The 21,640-nt window shown below is 34.3% G+C and overlaps 1 protein-coding gene across 1 annotated transcript in view; it reads left to right on the forward strand.

Annotated features, from left to right (window-relative positions):
* BZW2 (basic leucine zipper and W2 domains 2) overlaps nucleotides 1-21,640 on the forward strand; it is a 58,749-nt gene that overhangs the window by 8,093 nt on the left and 29,016 nt on the right. The window contains exons 2-3 of the mRNA XM_039862446.1: nucleotides 12,288-12,352; nucleotides 20,725-20,901. Coding sequence (XP_039718380.1) covers nucleotides 12,295-12,352; nucleotides 20,725-20,901 — 235 coding nt within the window. The 5' untranslated portion in view covers nucleotides 12,288-12,294. The remainder of the gene's footprint in view (nucleotides 1-12,287; nucleotides 12,353-20,724; nucleotides 20,902-21,640) is intronic.

The following is a 21,640-nucleotide window of genomic DNA, read 5'->3' on the forward strand; positions in this document are numbered from 1 at the left end:
TGCGTTTTTGTTAGAGTTGAGCCTCAGTAGGAAACAATTTGAGAACTGGCTCCTGTCATTCTAGAAACCATGGTGCCATAAATTTCCTACTATTAACATGTCCCTAAGAGGCAGGATTTTTGTTAAATCCTCTCACTAAAGACTTTTTCTTTTTTTTTTAATAGCAATCCATGTAGAAATCTTTTGCATTTTGGGGGAAATATATACTAATCCAGTTTATCCAAGTGCTGAACTAGACTTTAAAATTAATATTTATTCTTTTTTTTCTATCTAATTCTAAACCATAAAATCTGAGGCAGAAAATGAAAAAGCTGCCTTCAAGAGTCATATAAATAATTTCCCAAGACACTGCACCAACTTTGGTAAGCAACTGGGAAAGGGCACTGAGTAGAGACTGAGATAGTCAGATTCTGGCCATGACTATTCCAGGCATGTTCCAGGCATGTAAGCCCCTGATGGATAGGGATTTTTCAGTTTTGGTGTCTGCTGTATCATTGTTAGAATGCAGTGCGTGACTTCAAGCAAGTGGTGTGACATCTCAGAGCCTTACTGGAGTGTTAGATGAGGGTCTGGGTTTAGGGCCATGGTTTTCAATCATGGATAACAATTATAAGCGTAAAAGCAAAAAACATTTACTTATTAAAACATTCATAAACACAATTGCAGCTCAATGCATGTGATGTACTTTAACATACTGGAGACCAGTGATTCTTATTAATTCGCAGTGCCAGACTTTTTGTGCAGTGCTTGGATCAAACCTCCACCTGCTAGAAAGTGAGCACCATGCAACTTGTCCGATTAGGCCCTGCTGCATCTCTATTAAGTAGTACCAGATGTATGTTTAGTAAATGAATACAAATGAATGATTTTCTATATGTTTGGACCTTTTTTGAAAAGTATACTTGAGAGAGTTTATAGTGCTCTGCTGTTTTGGGTTTTCTGTTTGTTAATTGGTTTGTTTTTTTCCTCCTCTCTCCTTTAATTTGTAATGTGTGGTCTACTCCTATAAAATTGCATCGGAGTGCAATCCCATATCATCCATGTCTCATTAAATCCAAGGCTTGGCTTTGGTATTTATCCAGTTCATGCTCTCCTCGTTGTGCAATAGGCATGTGTATGATAAGTAACTTTTTTGTGTATACAACTCTTCACATAAAACTTCATCTGCTAGACAGGCTTAGGCAGGTTCCTTCCTGGGAGGATGGAGGATGCGGGGAGGTGGGATTTGGTCATGAGAACTCAGAAATGAAATGTTTGGATGCCTGCCTACCACCTTTGAGCATCCTGAAGATCCATTACCATGGTTTCAAAGCAATTGCTCCAAAGAAAGTATCTCACTAATTACCAGTCTAGGGTGTTATTTTTTCCCAAAAGATTCTATTTTCCTATCCTGCTTGATTAAAAGGCTAAGAGAGAAACACACTTCAATCCTCCTTGCTGTAATAACTTATTTTCTAACTTCCCATTTGAATCAGTAGTCATAAACGCTTCCATCAGCAACAAAATCAGCCTGCATAAACTGAAACTTTCTCTCTGGCCTTTGACACCACTCCCTGCAGATTTTTTTAAAGACTATCTTTTTAGAGCAGTTTTAGTTTCATAGCAAAATTAAGAGGAATGTACAGAGATTTCCCGTATACCGTCTGTCCACATGCATACATCGTCTCCTCCATTATCATCATCCCCCACTGCCCACCAGCATGGTACATTCGTTGCAGTTGATGAGTTTATGCAATTGCTGAAGACTGTTTCATAGCACATGGTTTTATGTGCTTTTATGCTGTTAGTTTGACATCAGGGTATTAGTACTTTATAGTTTAAATGAACCAATTAAAATAATATAGAGAGACCATCTTGTTTTTTCTAAGCTTGAAAATACAATTTGATTCAAGGATATTTTTCTCTTCAGGAAAGGTTTCTGATTTTCCTAAAGTGATGCATTAGAACACATGGCTTTTAAAATAAATATACTAGAAGATGTCATTGAATAAAGTCACATAACTGCAAGTTCTAATGCAAGAAAGTTTTTTTGAAGTTGTGCTTGGGTGTAGTATTAGAAAAGATGATAGAATTGTATTGACAATTTTTTTTTCTGTGTGTGTGCACTAAAAAAAAAAAGAAAAGAAAGATTATACCATTAAAATGTGTACAGTGGCCATTACCGAGAATTAGAATTACAGATACTTTTTTTAATCTCTTTCTCAATTTTTCCCTATTTTTCAACATTGTGCATGAACTGATTTCATAATCAATGATCTTTAAGGAATTATTTTCTCTACAATAAATATTCGTTTTTTACATCATTATCAAATAATCAAGTAGTATGTATTATATTAAATGTATGATCATATATTAATGAGATAAACAAACATAATGGGTAACATGAAGCCATATCTTGGTAGATATGGACCTTCCAAATCATCACCTTGTAGGATTGCATATTTACTCTGTTAATAATTGAATTGATCAATAAATACTTTAAACTGCTCTTTGAAAATATATTCATTGCCTCTGAACACTATATAAAATATTCAGAAAAATATTAATCAGAAGGAGTTTTGATTAATGAAATCATTATTAGTTTAATTTATAGCTATCCTGCATTTAAGGAAGAAATTATTTGATTGGTAAATCCTGGGATATGTTTTCTAATCAGTAAGTTACTACATAAATTTTGTACTTATATGTGTTTTGCTTTGATAAATATTTTTTAAATATATAGAAAAAGTAATGGCCTTTTTTATTTAAATTTTTTTAAAACCTTTCCTGTTTAGGAATCATATCTTTGCCTTTAGGTATTTGTTTTGGATTAGTAGAAGTTAGAACTTCTTATCTTTAAAAAACTCAAGTCTTGTTTTACATACCCGCACATTTTTTTCATTGTTGACTTTATTCTTTCTCTGATTGTGATCTTTAATAATATTCAGTTTTACTTGATATACTATTTTGTAAACTTCTGAATCGCTCCTCAATCAGGACTGCGATGTAGGAGAATATGTCCATGACAGGAATGATCCAGGTGGTGCAGGGTGTGGTTGAGCAGTTCACAGCTCGCTTATGCCAGGGATGTTCTCTTGTCTAGGAATGCAGCAGAATAAAGAGCCCCCTCTTCTGATGTACCAGTAAGGGCATTTTTTGTTTTTTTAATATTTAAATATCTCATCCACAGGACAGTCAAATACAAAGAATATATTAACCAGAGTAATATATTATAAGCATCTTGAGATTAAGAGTTGAGGGGGTTTTGTGCGTGTGTGTGGTTTTTGTTTCCTGGTGAATGTAGTCAGTGCAGTAGGGTTATTTCCTTCTTTCCAGCTGAGCAAATCCTGAAGGATTTGAAGTTAATGACTTCTCTCTCCATGGTAAGGTTTATTTCTAAGCGGTCCCAGAAAATACAAAATTCCTGTGTTGGTCAGGTTCTTGGGCTTTTTCAGCTCCCCTAATTGTTCTCCTTGCACATGTTCATTCCCTAAAATTCGTATGGCTTGCAAAGTTTGCCTTTGCTCTCTGTGGTTCTCCGCATACATACGCACTTTTATTTCTGAACCATATGAGAACAGGTTGCATACACTTTGCCCCTTATTACTTATCCCTTATTATTTCACTGTGTATTTTCTAAGAACAAGATACTTCTTTTATAGAAACAGAGTGTAATAATAAAATTTAATGAATTTACTATAGGTACCATACTAATTACTGTAGTCTACACTGCAATTTTATCAATTATCCCAATAATGTTATATATATATGTATATGTATATGTATGTAACCCCCCAACACCACTTCCCCCGCAAGTGTAGCATCCACTCCCAGTTTACATACTGTGTTTAGTAGTGTCCTTTTAGTTTTCCTTTAATCTTTAAATTTTTTTTAAAGGCATTGACATATTTGAAGAATACAGGCCAGTTTTGGAGACTGTCCCTAGATAGTGTATTTGTTTCCTCACGATTAAATTCAGGTCACGTGTTTTTGTTTGGAATGCCACATAAACAATATCCTGCCCTAAGTGTAAAACATCTAGAGATATGGGATGGCTGTTGTCTCTTGGTTAAGGTAGCTCGTTTCTCCACTGTGTAGTTACTGTTTTTCCTTTCGTAATTTATGTGAAGATGCTTTAAGGCTATGTAAATATCCCATTGATTGTGAAGCACCCCTGCATGTGTATGCACACACACTTGTCAGGGTACACTTAGCATACATCGATGACTCTTGTGTGAATCAGTTTTTGGACAATGTTTGAAAAATGGTGATTTTCGAACCGTTTCCTTTTCTATTTATCAATTGGAGTCTGCTGAAAGAAAACTTTCCCTTCTGCCCAGTTACTTCCTTTCGCTTGTGCACTGATAAATTTGCTTTTGATCTTTTTTTAAAGCAGTTCTGTGTTTTCAAGCACAAGATGTCTCAGGATCATATTGAATCTTCTCTGCTTCAACCTTGGAGTCAGCCATTTATGCAAGAAACGTTGGTTTCTTTTAGTAGGAATGATATTTAGATCCTGTGACATACTTATTTTTATGTACAATATTATTACTTATGACTTTTGAAATTGGTTTGAGCTTAAAGAAGAGGCTAAAGATATTTTTATTTAAAAATATATAATGATCTAATTATAAAAGTTACATATATTATAGAAAATACAAACATGTAAAATGAGAGGAATAAAATGTCCCTTGAACCTGCTGCTCATGTTGACCACTAGTGTATTTTATGTACCTAAGATCCTACCACATATATATGAATTTGATTTTTTCCTGTTTTTAGCATCACTGTTTTCTCCAAGTCATAAAAATTAAACAATTGTCTTTTTCATAAGCCAGACAGAAAAAATTAAAAATCACATGATATCACATATATGTGGAATATAAACCTGAAAGCAACAAATAAACAGAGACTCATGGACATAGACTAGTGGTTACCAGAAGACTGTAGAATAGTGGTTACTAGTTGGGTAGGCAAGGAAGCGGGAGGTAGATTGGATAAAGAGCGCCAAATATAGGGAAATAGGGAAAGAGTGAAGAGGGTAAAGGGGATCAAATATATGGTAGCTGAAGGAAACTGGACTTTGGGTGGTAAACACGCAATAGAACATACAGATGTCAAATGATAATGCACACCTGAAAATTATATAATTGTATTAACCAATGTTACCCTAATAAAATTAATTTTTTTTAAAAAATTGGTTTTTTTTTTCAGTCATATATTGCATTTTAAAGTTCCTTTTTTTCTTGTCTTTCTGTTCTTACTACTGTGATATCAGGAAGTAGGAAAGTGTCTGCTGATGCTCAGCTTTCTCTGTTCTACCTTCTTCAAATCCTAGATTGTTGCCTATTTTCTGCCTTCCCTTTGAATATCAGAGAATATAAAATTATCATTGTGGAAGCACATCAATTAGTATCAAAGACCGTAGGAAGCATTTATTTTGTATACTAATTATACTTTGGATTTTAGCTATGACAAGATACTCAGTGATAAATTTGTGTTCTCTAAACTTGACATCAATATTTGGCAAACATAGACGAGTCATTCAAAGAAAAATCTGTCTGGTTGCTGCTCCGGTATGTTTAGACCTGTGCGTATAATTTTTAACTCTTGAGAGCAAAGAACGTGCCTCGTTTTATTCACCATTGTTTCCTCTTTAGTGCAGAGTTTTCCCACTTTGGCATTAAAATTTTGGACCAGATAATTCTTTGGGGGGAGGGGGGCGGGAAAGGGGAGGAGTTGTCCTGTGCACAGCAGCATTTCTGGCCTCTACCCATTAGATTTTAATAGCACCCCCCTCCGCCACGGCATGACAATCAAAAATGGCTCCAAACATTGCCATATGTTTGGGTTATTATGTCCCCTGGAGAACAAAATAACCCTTAAGTGAGACCACTGCATTAGTGGTCTGACATACAATAATCACTCCCAAAATACTTGATAGATTAATAAATATACTGAAACGACTGCTGGACAGTTTCTTGTTTTATGCTATCATTTCCTCTAAATTCTCAGAATTTATACTTTGAAATATTGTAGGTATGCAGTCTTATCTCAAAATTCTGTTGTAGACAAAAGTTTTAAGGGTCTTATTTAGAATAGAGGTTTTCTGGCATTTTGCTATTAAAATTCCCTAAATCATTATATTTGAGGGATAGGTTTTCCAGAAGCCAAAATATAGTTTATGTGTTTGTGTCTTTCAAAGTATTGAGAGTATAGAATGACATCAGCAAGATTAGATCATCTGGTGAGTTGTTGGGGGAAAGGGAGGGATCTGAAGGGATTCCATCTAGGGGAAGTGGAAGGGCCCAGAGAAGGGAATGTGCATGCCCTAGGGCAAGGATCCCCAACCCCTGGGCCAGAGACCGGAACTGGTTTGTGGCCCCTTAGGGACTGGGCCGCACAGCAGGAGGGGAACAGCAGGCAGAGAGCAAAGCAGCGCTCCGGAGCGCCATCATCATCACCTCAGCTCCACCTCAGATCATCAGGCTTTAGATTCTCATAGGAGCACTGGTCCCTGGTGCCGGAAAGGTCGGGGACCGCTGCCCTAGGGGACTTCTATTGCTGTGACGAGATTGTACATTAATACTTAAAATGTAACTTGCGGAATCTTCTATTTTTATTAAAAGGGAAGTAAAAAATCAGCATTCAGAAATAAGATAGCTATATTAATAAATTTGATAGTTTTGGAAATGTTATAATGAAAATTTTATCGTGATGCCTTTATATCTTAAGAAAAATTTAGATGGACATAGTTAACACTTAATGCTGTTTTTACACAGCACAATTCCTTTGAGCTTTGATCATTCTTTCCCTACAAGGTAGTTGCTTCGCACAATTTATGTTTCCACTATTAATGTCTCACGGGAAAATAAGCTGTAAATTTTTGAGGAGAGAACTGCTGTTACGTTTCGTGCTTAAGAAAGATTTTTGCTCTTTTATATCAATAGAGATAAGAATGAAGGGGATATGAATATAATAGTAATATTTCTATATTAAAGAAATGAATATTTGATTTTATTTAGAAACATTTTTCTTCTATAGGCTATCTGTTCTTTTAAATTTTTAATGCTTTTTTTCAATTATTGTAAATGCTAAAACATACATAGAATTTGCTAGGAGACATGAAGCTTTTTGTAGAGACAGTGATTTTGATTATAGAGAGGTTGTTACAAAATCGTGATAAGGATATTAAACAAGTTAATGTAATTCTGGGCAACAAATTATATAGTATTATTCTAGGCATATATTTACTTTATTGCTATAAAGTCTTAATAACTTAAACTTTTAGAAAGCAATTTAATTATTTTTGCTTCTTTTGAGAGAATGGTGGTGCTACAGTGTTATTATCAACCCAAATGATTCCTGGATATGATAACTTTCTGTAAAGGATTTTATGATGTTTGTTCTTGCAGTTTTAGCTTTAATGGAAAGGAGAATAATTTATAATTATGGGCATTTTTTTAATTTTTTCTTTTTTATGGTAAATTATTTTGCTCATTTGGAGTATAGAATAAAAGGTAATTCTTAAGGCTTGCAAGTATACACAAAGTATTTCATGAGAATGTTGCAGCGGTGGCCGAATTATATTATGAGTTCGAATTATATTATGAGTTCGTGTGCTAGTGTTGTTATATCTCTATGAAACACTTTATCCTTGTGGGATGCTGTTGCTACCCAATAGTTGTTATTATCTTAGGACCAAAAGATTTTTTTCTCTATTGTCTTAAATAATATTGACTCCACACAGAGTTTCACTTTAAGTTTGGTCCTTTTTCTTTTCTTTCCTGCTATAGCCACGTGGTTTTGAAACTTGGGCAAAGTGCTCCTCAAAGTTACTTGATTTGAAAATTATTAAATAATTCCTTTTTATCAAATTAAAGTGTGTTGGGCCATAAGGAATGCTTTAAAACCAGGGTGCCGAACATGATAGCCGCTAGCCCCACTGGCTATTTCAATTTTAATTTTAAGTAATGAAAATAAAAGGAAACAAATATTTAGTTCCTCAGTCACACTAGGTATATTTCAGAGGCTCGATAGCCACATGTATCTAGTAGCTTCCATATTAGACAATGCAGATACAGAACATTTCTATCATTACAGACAGCTCTAGAATGAGCGCTGGCAAACTATGACATGGGGACCTAATTTAATCCACCACTTGTTTGTAAATAAAGTTTTATTGGAATACAACCACGATCGCTTGTTTCCATATTGTCAATGGCTGCTCTCAGGCTACAACAGCAGAATTGAGTAGTTGGAACAGAGGCCATGTGGCTCACAGAGCCTAAAATATTTGTTCCTATTCCTCTATAGAAAAAGATTGTGACTTCACGTTAGAGTATTCATATTCTTAAAGTTGGGGGTGTTTGAATAGCATAGTTATTATACATATAGCATGGATTTGTAGAACAACATATTATATAAGGCAGTTTATCATAGTTCAAAGATGAACCAGACCAGAAAAACAATCTAGAATAGAGTATCAGGCCAATCCTCTGGATTACTAGTTAAGAACAGTCATTCCCTTCCAGAGACAGCTAGAAGGTAAGTCCTCTCATAGATCAGATTCTTTTCAAAAAGAGGATTAAAGACAATACATAAAAATGGTCAATCTACTCAAGGTGAGCTGGGCAACTGGCAAAATTGGTACACAGTCGGCACGAGGCCCATTCAAGCTGCTGGCCCATGGTCACACTTGGGCCCAGAGTCTGATTGGGAATGAGTGATGGAATCTGCAGAGGACTCAAGGACAGTTAGAAGATTAAGAGTGAAATGGGGTGAAAGTTATCTAATATGTTAGACCTGAAAATCTTTCAATTAAACCTTTTATTTTATTTAAACAGAAATTTATTTTAAAATGTTTATTTCAGTAATAGAATACCTGCTTTCTAATTTTTGATTTTCATTCTAGTATATTTATGGTCTTTTATCTTGTGGGATATCCAAGGAATTTAGTCTCTTAGATAACGTGAAATACTTCAATCCATTTTATTCTAGCATTTTGCATGACACTTTTTAAAATGTTTTAAACTATGGAGCTTTTCCAATTTGGGTGAAATGTGAACTCATTTTGTCTATATGTGTTTGGCTTATAGTTTTTTTAATGGAAGCCAAATCATAAAGTATAGGTTGTACTCCCAAACAAATTTGTCCTGGAGGAGTCTGCTAAATACTGATTTTAAAATATATATATATTTTTTTAATTAGTTGATTTCAAGTTGTAAATGGTAATGCAATCTGATGAAAGTAAGCTTTTGACATTGGCCTAATCGACTGTCTTTGCTGCTCTTTCTTTGTTACTTTCTCGGGTTTACGGTAGCACAGTTTTTTATTGAAAGTGCCCTTGCTTTTCTTTGGCCAGAGCTTCAGTGAATTCCTTATAAAGGCTGACCCTCACTGGAGCAGATTATAATGTAGCAGTGAGAACTAAATTTAGAGGGAGGCAAACCTATGCTCTAAATAGTAACAGCTTAAAGGATAGAGACTTTAGGTGAACAGAGTATCTTCATTTAGTCTTTCAATACTAATAGGTGAGTCCCTGTGTATGTGTTTTAATTTTTGATGTTTTGTGTGTACATCAAAATCTTAGCATAGTTTTTTTTTTTAATGTTGTTTTTGTGTGATTTTCCACACAGTATATTGAAGGTGTGAAAAATAAGCCATCATAGGCTATGAAGAAACAAAACTTTTGTGTTTAGAACTGAAGAAAGCATAAACAGAGCTAATGATTTTTATAATAGAGTAATTATCTCATAGGTAGGCTGTGTTTAGTGGTAATTCTTTACTAGCAGAAAAAATAGAAACGAAGTGCAAAGGTAGAGTTAATTGGGGAATCCTGTGTGTTTATATTCTGGACCCTAAAATAAAACTTTTAGAGAGAGGTCACACTTTAAAACTTTTTTTTATTTCAAAATAAAAATATCTTTGGCAAAGAGTAACTCCTTCCTTGCATGTTTGCCTACTAGAGAAGTTTCAGGCTATTTGTGCTATGTTTTATAATTTTGTTTTGTATCTTGGTATGAGAACTAAACTCTTTAGCAGGTATTCTCAATCACTAACACAATGAAACATTTTAAATAGTATTTGTTGTGTTTTGGGAGGTGTGACAACAATAAGAATATGCCAGCATCCATGTATATATATACATACATACATACATACATACACACACACACATATACATATGCGTTACTTGTCCTTCGATCAAATACTTGCTGATCTAGAGTAAAACTGTTGAAAAGACCAACAGGGAAATTTTTGAATAAACTTTTGCAGTACATATATTGCATTAGAACTTCTATTTCCAGCATCTATCAAATAAAATGAGATTTCATTGGTTAAGTTCACTGCATTTATAACTATTTCAATATGTAGCTGCTGCTCTGTGCACAAACAGCAGTCACTTTCTGTACCTTTGTTTTAGGACGGTACCACTGATGTTTCACTTATTTCACTGTATTGTAAATTTGGGGATTTTATCCCCATAGGCTCTGTGCTTTTTGAGAGAATGGAGTCTGGCTTAGTCACCTTTATATCTCAAAGCACATTGTAGTAAGTTCACATTATAGGATTGCTAAAAATTCTCTCTACTTAAACCATAAAAGAAATTACTTTTGAGGTTCGTTACTTTATTTTTAATTAGTTTCATTTTAAAGTTATGATTAAAGTTTTCAATGGTAAACAAATTGCTCTCTATGTGAAGATAGAGTTTCATGGGCAGGAAGAAAGATTTGGTAATAAATTGAACAATAATTTTTCCATGTTCTTAAGATTTTTTTTTAATTTTGAGACATAATTAAATAATTTACTTGAATACTGCAAATTTTCTTGATTGTTTAATGATGTAAGTAATGGAGAAAATCTAGACATTTTCAAGCCATAAATTTTAAAAACTTTGAAAGGTTAAATAATTTGCTTGACTATCTTAAGTGTTTGCTCTTCATGATTTTACCAATCTAGACATATTTTTAGATTATAATATTTATGCCAGAAAATTTATTCTCAATTTGTAAAATGTCTTACAGAGCAGGTATTTCACTTTTTTCAAAGATAATTTATTATATTTTTAATTGCATACAAAATCCAATAGAAGAATACAAAATATCTAAATTTCCACCCTCTGAGATAAACAAATGAAAAACTTAACAGTTTCTTGTATCTTTCTGAAATTTTGCTTGCTTGGAAAAGCAGATATTACATATACCCCCTTTCTAACTTAAAAATCATTATATACCCTCTTATTCAACTTGCTTTTTCCCATTAATAATATGCCTTAATCATCTTTCCATATCAGTGCCACAGCTTATTTGACAATTATTTATTAAATGCTTACTCTTTATTCAGTGTTGTTTTAGGGCTAAAGACACAGTATTTGGTAAACCTTACAAAGTCCCTACCCCCATGGAGTTTACACTCTCATGGGGGGCAATAGGCCATGGGAAAACAGAATAATAAAACGGGTACTGCCAAGTACTGTGAAGGGTAATAAAGCTAAATAAGGAGAGAGAGATAGAGACCAGAGACAAGGGGCCCCCATTATTCGGGGTGGTCAGGGAAGGCCTCTTTGAAAAGGAGGCATTTGAGTGGGTACAAAGAGTAAGCCAGGTGAACGGCTGGGGAAAGATTCTTCCCAGGAGAGAGGTGACCTTTGGCACATTGGAAGAAGAAAGGGCAATGCGGCTGGAGCACCGTGAAGGATGGGAAGAGAAGTAGACACAGGAAACATAATCAGAGAGGAGACCGGGGCAGATTTGCAGTACATTCAGATCTAACTCAGTCTTTAAAGCTTCATAATGCTCCATTTGATAGCTTGTTATAACTTATTTAACCAGACTCATGTTTATGTGTGATTAACTTTTATTTTTAATCTATGCTGCAACTAAACCCTTTTATACGCACATACAGACACACATGCACACACACGAATACAGGTATATTTGCATATATGTGTGGATAAGTATAGAATAACTACAGAATAAATTCCTAGTAATGGAATTGCTGGACCACAGGTTATGCACATGTAAATAGTTATAAATATTTATCGAATGCTTCCTCAATGTAGTGCATGGAGTTATGGAGTTTATCCCCTATGCCAAAGTTTATGTCTTTGGTTGTTTTCCATATGTCTTTTGTCAACACTAGATATTATTAAACTTTAAAACTCTTTCTAGTTCAATAGTCAACATTATGTCACATTTTTAAAAAGTATATTCAGCATGGCTGAAGTTTAATATATATTTATTAGCCATATGTTTTATATAAATTGCTTATTTGAAACATATAATCTTTATTTTCTTTGCTTTCAGAAATTTTATGAATAAGCATCAGAAGCCAGTGCTAACAGGCCAGCGGTTCAAAACTCGGAAAAGGGGTAGGTTGTGTGTATATGAGTGTGTGTACCCTTAAAGTTATAATCAAACTATGAAATTATGGAAGAATTAGAATTATCCTTGTTCCCACCTAACCTCACTAATTCTACTCTTTTGAACTCTGGATGTAGACTCAAAAGTTCTGAGATCAAGCCTCAGAACTGCCAATAGGTTAGGTGTTTGATTTTGGACAAGCTATTTGACTTGTCTAAGCTTTGTGTCTTTATCTACATGATGAGGATAATTATATCTGTGCCTTACTCTCAGATGAGGCTATGAAGGCAATTGATAAACTTTCCAAGTTTTGACATCAGCATTTGGTGTTCGTTTTCTTTGTTGTTTTTAAGAGAGTGTTGAAAGCAATGATGGTAAAACTATGAGAAAAGTATTAGGAAAAGAGTTTTTACCTTTTCAGAATTTAAGGAGTCAGCTTAAATTTACTTCCCTAAATATCTTTAAAACCCAGGATATTTTTTAAAATTTTATTTTATTAGTTTCAAGTATACAGTACATTGATTAGACATTTATATAGTTTATGAAATGATCACCCTGATTGCTCTTTTTCTCCTCTGGTTTTCCACCTAGCCATTACATTAACGCTAACTACATTCCCTATGCCGTGCTCCCCATTACTGTGACCTATCTATCAACTACTAATTTGTACTTCTTTAAGTCTTCACCCCTTTCTCCCAGCCTCCAAACCCCCCTCCCCTCTGGCCATCACCAGATTGTCCTCTATAATTGTGGGTCTGTTTTTGATTAGTTTGTTCTTTCTGTTTCTTTGATTCCACATATAAGTGAAATCACATAGTATATATCTTTCTCTGTCTGACTTATTTCACTCAGTATAATAATCTCTAAGTCTATCCATGTTGTTGTGAATGGTAGGATTTCTTCTTTTTTTTTTTAATGGCTGAGTAATATTCCATTGTATGTATGAACCATAACTTCTTTATCTAATCATCTTTTGATGGACATTTAGGTTGCTTCCATATCTTGACTATTGTAAATAGTGCTGCCATGGACATAGGTATGCATAGATCTTTACAAATTATCGTTTTGGTTTTCTTTGGGTAAGTACCCAGAAGTACAATCACTGGGTCAAAAAGTAGGTTCATTTTTTAATTTTTTGAGGAACCTCCACACTATTTTCCATAGTGACTATGCAAATTTGCAATCCCACCAACAGTGTATAAGAGTTCTCTTTTCTCCACATCCTCACCAACACTTGTTGTTCTTTGATTTATTAATGATAGCCATTCTGACAGGTGTGAGGTGATAACTCAGTGTGGTTTTAATCTGCATTTCTCTGAAGATTAGTGACCTTGAGCATCTTTTCATGTCTACCGGCCATCGAAACTCAGGATATTTCTAAGTGTCTTTTATTGTGGGAAGAGTAGTGATAGACCCAGTTTGAGGATAACTGGTAAAATTTCTATTGATGTGAGGGACTTCTTTTTATGTTATGTTCATCTTACCATCCTTTCTGTGTAAAGATTATTTTTTAAATGTTTATGTTTAATCAGTTTCGCATAATTATATGGAGATCCTCTTGGATTTGAAAATAGTTGAGCCGATACTTAATGGAGAAAATTTTTAAATTTGTATGGAACTTTCTGAAGTCCTCATTGCTGATAAGGAAGAGTAATGCCATGTAATGGTCATCAAGTGCTAAATTGTTGAATTGATAACCCATTTTATGACTTTGGCATTTCCAGTTGAGATATTAAGGCAGCACCTGCAGCTGATGTTCCCTTGCAGTGCTGTGTCTGAGGAAGTAGAGAGTCTAGTCATATAGAAAGAAAAAAGTCTCAATATAATAGATCATTTGGATTAGAAGAGTTTATGAGTCACTAGATATCAATAATGCTGAATTTAATTGTTCATGCTGCCTGCTGGAAAGCTTCACATTCCCAGTAAAAAATGAAAGTGTAAAAATATGAAAGTAACAAAATGGTTATTTTGTGCAGTATTTCTGTTTTGTGCTTCTCTTATTTTTATTTATTTTTAATCCCCTTTCATCCCCATAAGCTGTCTAAATACAAGGATAGCATGAGCTGCTGCCCTCTATTTAGTCTTCTTGCAAAGTGCATCCCCACTGAAGTCTGGAATCTAGACAAGACTCTACGACCAGCATGCATTCATTGTCTTATCTTTCAAAGCAGTCATGGGGAAAAAATAACTATAAAAAAAATCATCATTGATGATTTGAAAAGCACTTAATCAGAAAGGAACAATATAGTTCAGAAACCTAATTACTGTTAAGGCGTGGTTGGGCCTAGTAATGTGATAATATTTAGTATATGCCCAACCGTGAGGTGCAAAAAGGTTTGCCGTCACCTGCCTGCTGAGGGAATGTGTTAATCTCAGACTTGGATCTCCAGCACTAGCAGCTTTATTAATAGTGTGACGCTGATTCATGGTAACTGAGCTCCAAAGCCAAGAGTGGGCCCAAGATGTGTTGCACAACAGCAGACGTGATTTGACAAGTAAAGTGGCCTTACAGTCAGCTTTCAGTTTTGAACCGGAAAGGTCTTCTCTAATTCTGAGATGGTTTGCCTCTGATTCATTTGGTGAGCAAGTTTATGCCTGTGTTTTATTGCTGTTAGACCATTCAGAAAAAGCTACCCAAAAATCTATTATATATCATTGGTCAGTTGATCTGGATTTCAATAACTCAGGCCTGTCAGAGATTTGAGCAGCACTTGATCCATTTTGTGCTTGACAGCTGTCTGGAAAAAAAAAAATGGAGTCAATCTCATTTTCTGCTCTTAGTCATAGTGGATTGCCTCCTGATGATTTGTGGTGCTTTGGCTTTTCTTTTGCTATTATGATGGAGTTGGGTTAGATAAATGGTTGGCATTTTTGTAAAGCTGAGGAGAAAAAATGAGGATATTTCAAGGTCATCTGTCTTCCATTTGAAAATGTTTCCTAGCAAAGCAAATGTTCTTCCATGCACAAGTTAGTACAAAAATGTATTTTATATTGCTTAACATTAAAATTTAACATTATGGTAGAACATATCATGCAGAACTCTATTCAGACTGTCTTTATCTTTATGAAATATGAACATCTTATTTATGATATCTCCTTCAAAGGAAATATGTTTTCTAGTGTGGCTTGTGGGAATCTAAAGAGATGAAAAATTGTCCCCTGATCCATTGTTATACGTAGCTAAATGAAATATTTAATAACTGAAATGACTTCCTATGTAGGAAAATTAGATTAAAATTAGTGAAAATAAGAGGAAAAAAAAAAATGCAGGCATTCAGAGTGACTGCTGACTCAGAATTCTCCCTGAGACTTTAGATCTGTGCTAGCAGTTTTAAATCACTCTTAGATTTACAGTAACTGGTGTTGGCAGCTAATCAAGTAAAGCTTTAAATGTTTAAATATATATGTAATATGTGTGTGTGTATCGTTAGAAAAACCAGGGTAGTTCTTATTCACTTACTATACTTCAGTGACCATCAGAAGGGAATGTAGGTTATGTTATTTGTCACTTAATTAACAGATCAGAAAAATGCTGTATTAACCAATTACCGTAGTTCCTAGAGAGAGCCATGTGTTTAGATAACTTACAGGAATATTCCAGTGTCAAAAATAGGCTCATTTCTCTCTGTTAGTATAAGGGCTGTTACGACTAACTCTTCAGTGTCACACTTGTGATTCTCCAACACTGTAAATTTGAGACCCTAACTATATACATCCCACTGCAAGGGAGGTTTGGCCTGCCAAATGGAAACTCAAGGAAGGAATGGCATATTTTCCTTAGGATTCTGTTGGTATTTCTTCTAGACTGTCCTCAAATGAAATACAAAATTACATATACGATTGTTTCAGATGGAAAAGAACCTTTGGGTGAAATGTTGTCTTGTTTCCCCAGACTTCCATCAATGTCCTTGACATTTTCTTGTACAGGGATTTTGTATTCCTCTGGATGGACACTTATCTTAGCAGGTAGGAATTTTGTTTTTCAGCCTGTAAAAGAATTATTAATCCCATCATGCCTCAGTGATCATTTGCATCTTTAAGATTCCCAAGCCGTAAGTGGTCCTTTTGACCTCATACTTTATTGCTCACTGTTAAGATACCTGGCCACGGTATGCTATCTTCTTCCTTTCACTTTTCCTCTTCCTTAACAAATCTTTTGGGAAAGTATAACTGGAGGACGAAGGCCTTTTTACAAACAGAAGTTTTTCAGTTGACTCTTAGAGTCTGGGTTTTACCTCATTTACCAACTGTTATGTTCCAGTGCTTTGAATTTATAATTTTCAAATCATCCAAGTCTATCCTGCCATCTGAGTCAACATCCAAGCATATTGCAGTGCCATTAGGGATTGCCTGAATCGATTTTGGAAGCTGGTCACAAGACTTTATAAACGGTTTGTGGTCTTTACTTCTCATGTTCTCATATTCCAGGAAAAGGGAACTTTTTCTCCATGGAGAAGGAGAATCACCCTTCAGCTAGGCCCTGAGTGGGGGATATGGTTTCCTTTCCTTGCCAGTGGTTTCCTCCTGCCCAGAGTCAGTTACCCACTCCTCCAGCTCCTCATAATCTATTCCTCTAGAGTTTCCATTCTACTCCTCTCCTTCTACACAACAAGACTCTAATTATATTTTTTTCTGCAGTCAACATTTGCATGTTCTTGGCTGCATAATGTTTTGCTTATGACATCAAAAGGACTTTTATCTCTTGTTCATGATGAGTAGTGTTCAAGTTAATTTACAGCTGTCTTTACAGTATCTTATGCTGCGTGATTCTGACTGTTACTGGAATGTCAGTCCCTCTGGTTCTGATGCTGTGGTGTTAACTCATTACAACACATCTCTTCCATGAAAACACTGTATGTAGTTCATCTATAGAAACCAGACAGGTATTGTCTGGCTTTTAAGTGTAGGTTTTAATTGTATCAAAGTCATGCACGCTCTCGTTGTTTAAATAGTCAAACAGTTCTGCAAGACATGTTTTAACAACAAGTCTGCCTTCCAGAGGAACTCCTTCTGTAATTTAACTGCTTCTTTTAACTTTTACATTCATGTATCCAAATAGCATTCTTACAGTGCTATTTCTGTTGTAGGTATTATATGTGTACTTCCTACCGGGGAAGTTGAGGATTTGGCTTTTACTGTCCCCACCACCTGCAAAGCTCTCCTCCTCTATCCTTTCATTATACTACAGTTTTAGCTAGATCATTGTTTAGAGCTTACATTATTGTGACTTTGTATGTGCTATTCATAGCTGAACTGTTATTTGATTACTTGTCTTTTTCTGAACATCATTTTATCTTTAGATTTAAGAAGTTTAACAGGTTTTTTTTTGCTTTGTTTTCTGCCTTAAAACTAGTCGGCCCTAACTTCCCCCTTCATTATCTAAATCTCTTAATACAAACACTAGGAATCTAACAATATAATATTGAAGGAATTCTTATATCACATTGTATTATCATATTGAAAAACATTCTCCCAGTCGGTTTGCTATTCAGGCCACCTGTACAGCTGTCAACTTGAAATGCTTAAACTGTTTTTTTTACCACTATCCTGGAGAGGTGCCCTTCTCTTGTATTTTTTTGCTTTTTCCTGGGATCTCATGACTTAATAAAATCATGAGATCACATTATTCTGTCATTCTGATGGAGTGTCTGCTTCAGTAGCTTTAAAAAAGTAGATGAGAAACATAATTTTCGAGACCTTGAATATCTCAAAATATGTTTATTCTGCCCTTACGCTTGATTAATAGCTTGATTAATTGGAATTCTAGTTTGAAAATAGTTTTCCCTCTGAATTTTGAAGAACTTTCTTCTGATTTATGGTATTGCTGTTGAGGAATTCAATATCATTATGTTTCTTGATACTTAATATGTGATTTCTTCTTTTGCCTCTGAAACTACAGGTAGTTGCTTTCTTCCCAGTATTCTGATAATCTCAATAATGGATGCACCTTGTTGTGGATTCACTTTCAATCCTTGTGCTGGGTACCCAGACAGCCCTTTATTGGGAAACATTGCATCTTTTAATTCTATAAAACCTTCTTAAAATGTTTAAGTAATTTCCTTTCTTTTTTCTTTTTTTCAACTATCTTTTTATTATACTGATTATTTGGTCATTTGACCGATCTGCCTTTTTTGTTATCTTTTTGCTCTTATTTTCTATGTCAATTCTTCTATTGACTTTTTTCAACTTTTTCTATTGTATTTTTCCTTTCCAAGAACACTTTTCTATTCATAAAATGTTTTTTATAGCATTCTTTTCTTCTCTTTTCCTCCCCCTCCTTATTTTATACAGTTGTAGTATTCACTTATCTCTCTGAAGATATTTATGATAGGAATTTTTTAAAGTTTTTGGTTCATGCTTTACCCCTCCCTCCCCACATTTAGCTTCATCCTCATAAAAAGGGAAAAAAAGGTGAAGTCCTTTGAATTTATTTAGATCCTTTACCTTTAATTTAGTCATTTTTAAAAAATGCTTCATCTGTCCTCTAGTTTGTCATCTTTACTTATTTTCAACAGTATATGATCCTTAACTTTCTTCAAGATCAGGCTCCAAACTGGCCTTCATCGAGAGGTCTCTCTAGAGTCCACTGAAAATAGAAAGCTACATAATATCTATGTTCCTGAATCCTCTGAAGCCCTTTCAGGAGATCTACAAAATCAGAACTATTTTCAAAATAATGCTAAGGTATTATTTGCCCCTTTCACACATTCTCTCATGAGTTTACAGTAAAGTTTTTGAGAGGCTAGAGGATGTGTAATATCACAGCAGACTGCATGCAGCACATCGGGGAATCCATCTATTAAGCCAGGCATTAGAGAGATTTGCAAAACTGCAAAACAAAAACAGAAACAAAATGTAAAACAGCACCTCACTTCTCACTCATTTTTTTCATTTAATAAATATTTTTAAATTTCCTTTTTTACTTTCTATAAAGTATGTATCCATAGATATAACTAACTTCTTTGGAATCCTCAGTACCTTTTAAAGGTGTCAAGGGTTGAGAACATCTGCTCTGAAGCTATATGTATATGCACATATAGAGCATGATAGATATTAAATATATAAGTACCCTAGAATAATTTATCTCACAAAAAGAGGTGTCCCTCCAAGGAATAACAGGTGTTGGTGATGATGTGGAGAAAAGGGAACCCTTGTGCACTGTTGATAGAAATGTAAATTGGTGCAGCTACTATGGAAAACAGTATGGAGGTTCCTCAAAAAATTACAAATAGAACTACCACATGATCTAGCAATTCCATTTCTCAGTATTTATCCTAAGAAAACAAAAACACTAACACTAAAAGATATATGCACCTTTATGTTTATTGCAACATTATTTACTATAGCTAAGATATGGATGCAACCTAAGTGTCCATCTATAGATGAATGTATAAAGAAGATGTACATATATGCGGTGGAATATTACCTGGCCATAAAAAGAAAGAAATCCTGCCATTTGTGACAACATGGATGAACTTTGAAGGCATTATGTTAAGTGATATGTCAGGCAGAGAAAGGCAAATACTAAATGTTCTCACTTATATATGGAATCTTAAAAAAACTCACAGATGCAGAGAAAAGATTGGTGAGTGCTAGAGGCAGCAAGTAGGAGATGGGCAGAATGGGGGAAAGTAGTCAAAAGGTACAGACTTCCAGTTATTAAACAAATAAGTCTAGGGATATAATTCACAGCATGATGACTGTAGTTAATAATGCTGTATTGTGTATGTTTGAAAGTTACTAAGAGAGTAGATCTTAAAAGTTCTCATCCCAAGGAAAAAATTGTAACTATATGTGTGATAGATGTTAAATAGACTAATTGTGGTGATGATTTTACAATATATACATATATCAAATCATTATGTTGTACACCTGAGACTAATATAATGTTATATGTCAATTATATCTCAATGAAAAAATAAAAAAGAGATGTCCTTTATTTCTCCCTCCCAATTTTTATTATATTTTTTATATATTCTCTTTTATTTTTAGGTGATTCTCCTTGGATCATATTTTTTCTATCTTAAATAAAACAAAAATTTAAGTTTTGAGTGTTATACTCTATATTTTTTCCCTAATGTTTAGAGTTAGTGGATTACATTGGCCTATCCTATAACTGACACAAATGATCAGTCATCAGTTTTTTTTAATGTATTACAGTTAGCATGTTTTTGTGGCCCCTTTAAACCAATAAATTATTTGCTTGAATGAATATTTAAATAAGGGGTTTCAGAACATGGAAATCTAGTAGAAAAACTTAATTGTCCTACTTTTAAATAATTACACTATCAAATATAGAACAGTGAACAAAGGAAACTATGGTTGCATTTGGGAATATGATTTGTAAATAAAGGAATAATTTTATAATTTTTTACTTTAGATGAAAAAGAGAAATTCGAACCTACAGTCTTCAGGGATACACTTGTCCAGGGGCTTAATGAAGCTGGTGATGACCTTGAAGCTGTAGCCAAGTTTCTGGACTCTACAGGATCAAGATTAGATTATCGTCGCTATGCAGACACACTCTTCGATATCCTGGTGGCTGGCAGTATGCTTGGTAAGCCATGCATTGTAGCATCTTCTTGTAGAATGTTTACTTTTAATTCTATTGAAATATTTTCTCATGAGGTAGAATCTTTATAAGTTTACATTTATGAGAATTGATAAAAAATACCATGGAAGTCTCTACAGTTGTTACCTAAATTACAATTTGGAATGGTATTAATGTGTATGTGAAATAATTATTAATTAAGAGAGGCATAGAATTGAGCATTTTTGTTGACATTACAACACAATTGGCTACTTTGCTTTAGCTAGAAGCCAACTTTCCCATGTGTCCCTAAATGTTTCCAGAGCATTTAACATAGGAGGGGTAATTTCTACAGTAGAATATAACTTTGTATATGTCATCTAGATCCCTTCAGTATTTTTAATTAACCCCCAAATGTCATGGCAACTTTTCTTTTGAACTCCACCCTTTTTTGGGTACAGCGAAATGTCACTGTGTCCACACATTTAAAAATAATTACCACTGTTTCATTAAATGTCATTTCACCCATAAATAATAAAATGTCTAAGAAATATAGTTTAGATCCAGTTTAAAATTTTTTTTGGTAATTGTGAGTCTATAGCTGAAAGGATTAAAGATAGAAGGTTAGAAATTATTAAAGATAGGTAAAAAGCAAATTAAAAACTACTCTACTTGTAGAGTAGAGGCATCAGGGAGGAAGTCTTCAGTATACTATTTAAGTGATATAGTACGTCGATCTAAATGTTTTTTAGTTAGTTATCATAAC

The sequence above is a fragment of the Pteropus medius genome, unplaced genomic scaffold (genome assembly GCF_902729225.1).
Source record: "Pteropus medius unplaced genomic scaffold, Ma_sr-lr_union100, whole genome shotgun sequence".
Lineage (NCBI taxonomy): Eukaryota > Metazoa > Chordata > Mammalia > Chiroptera > Pteropodidae > Pteropus > Pteropus medius.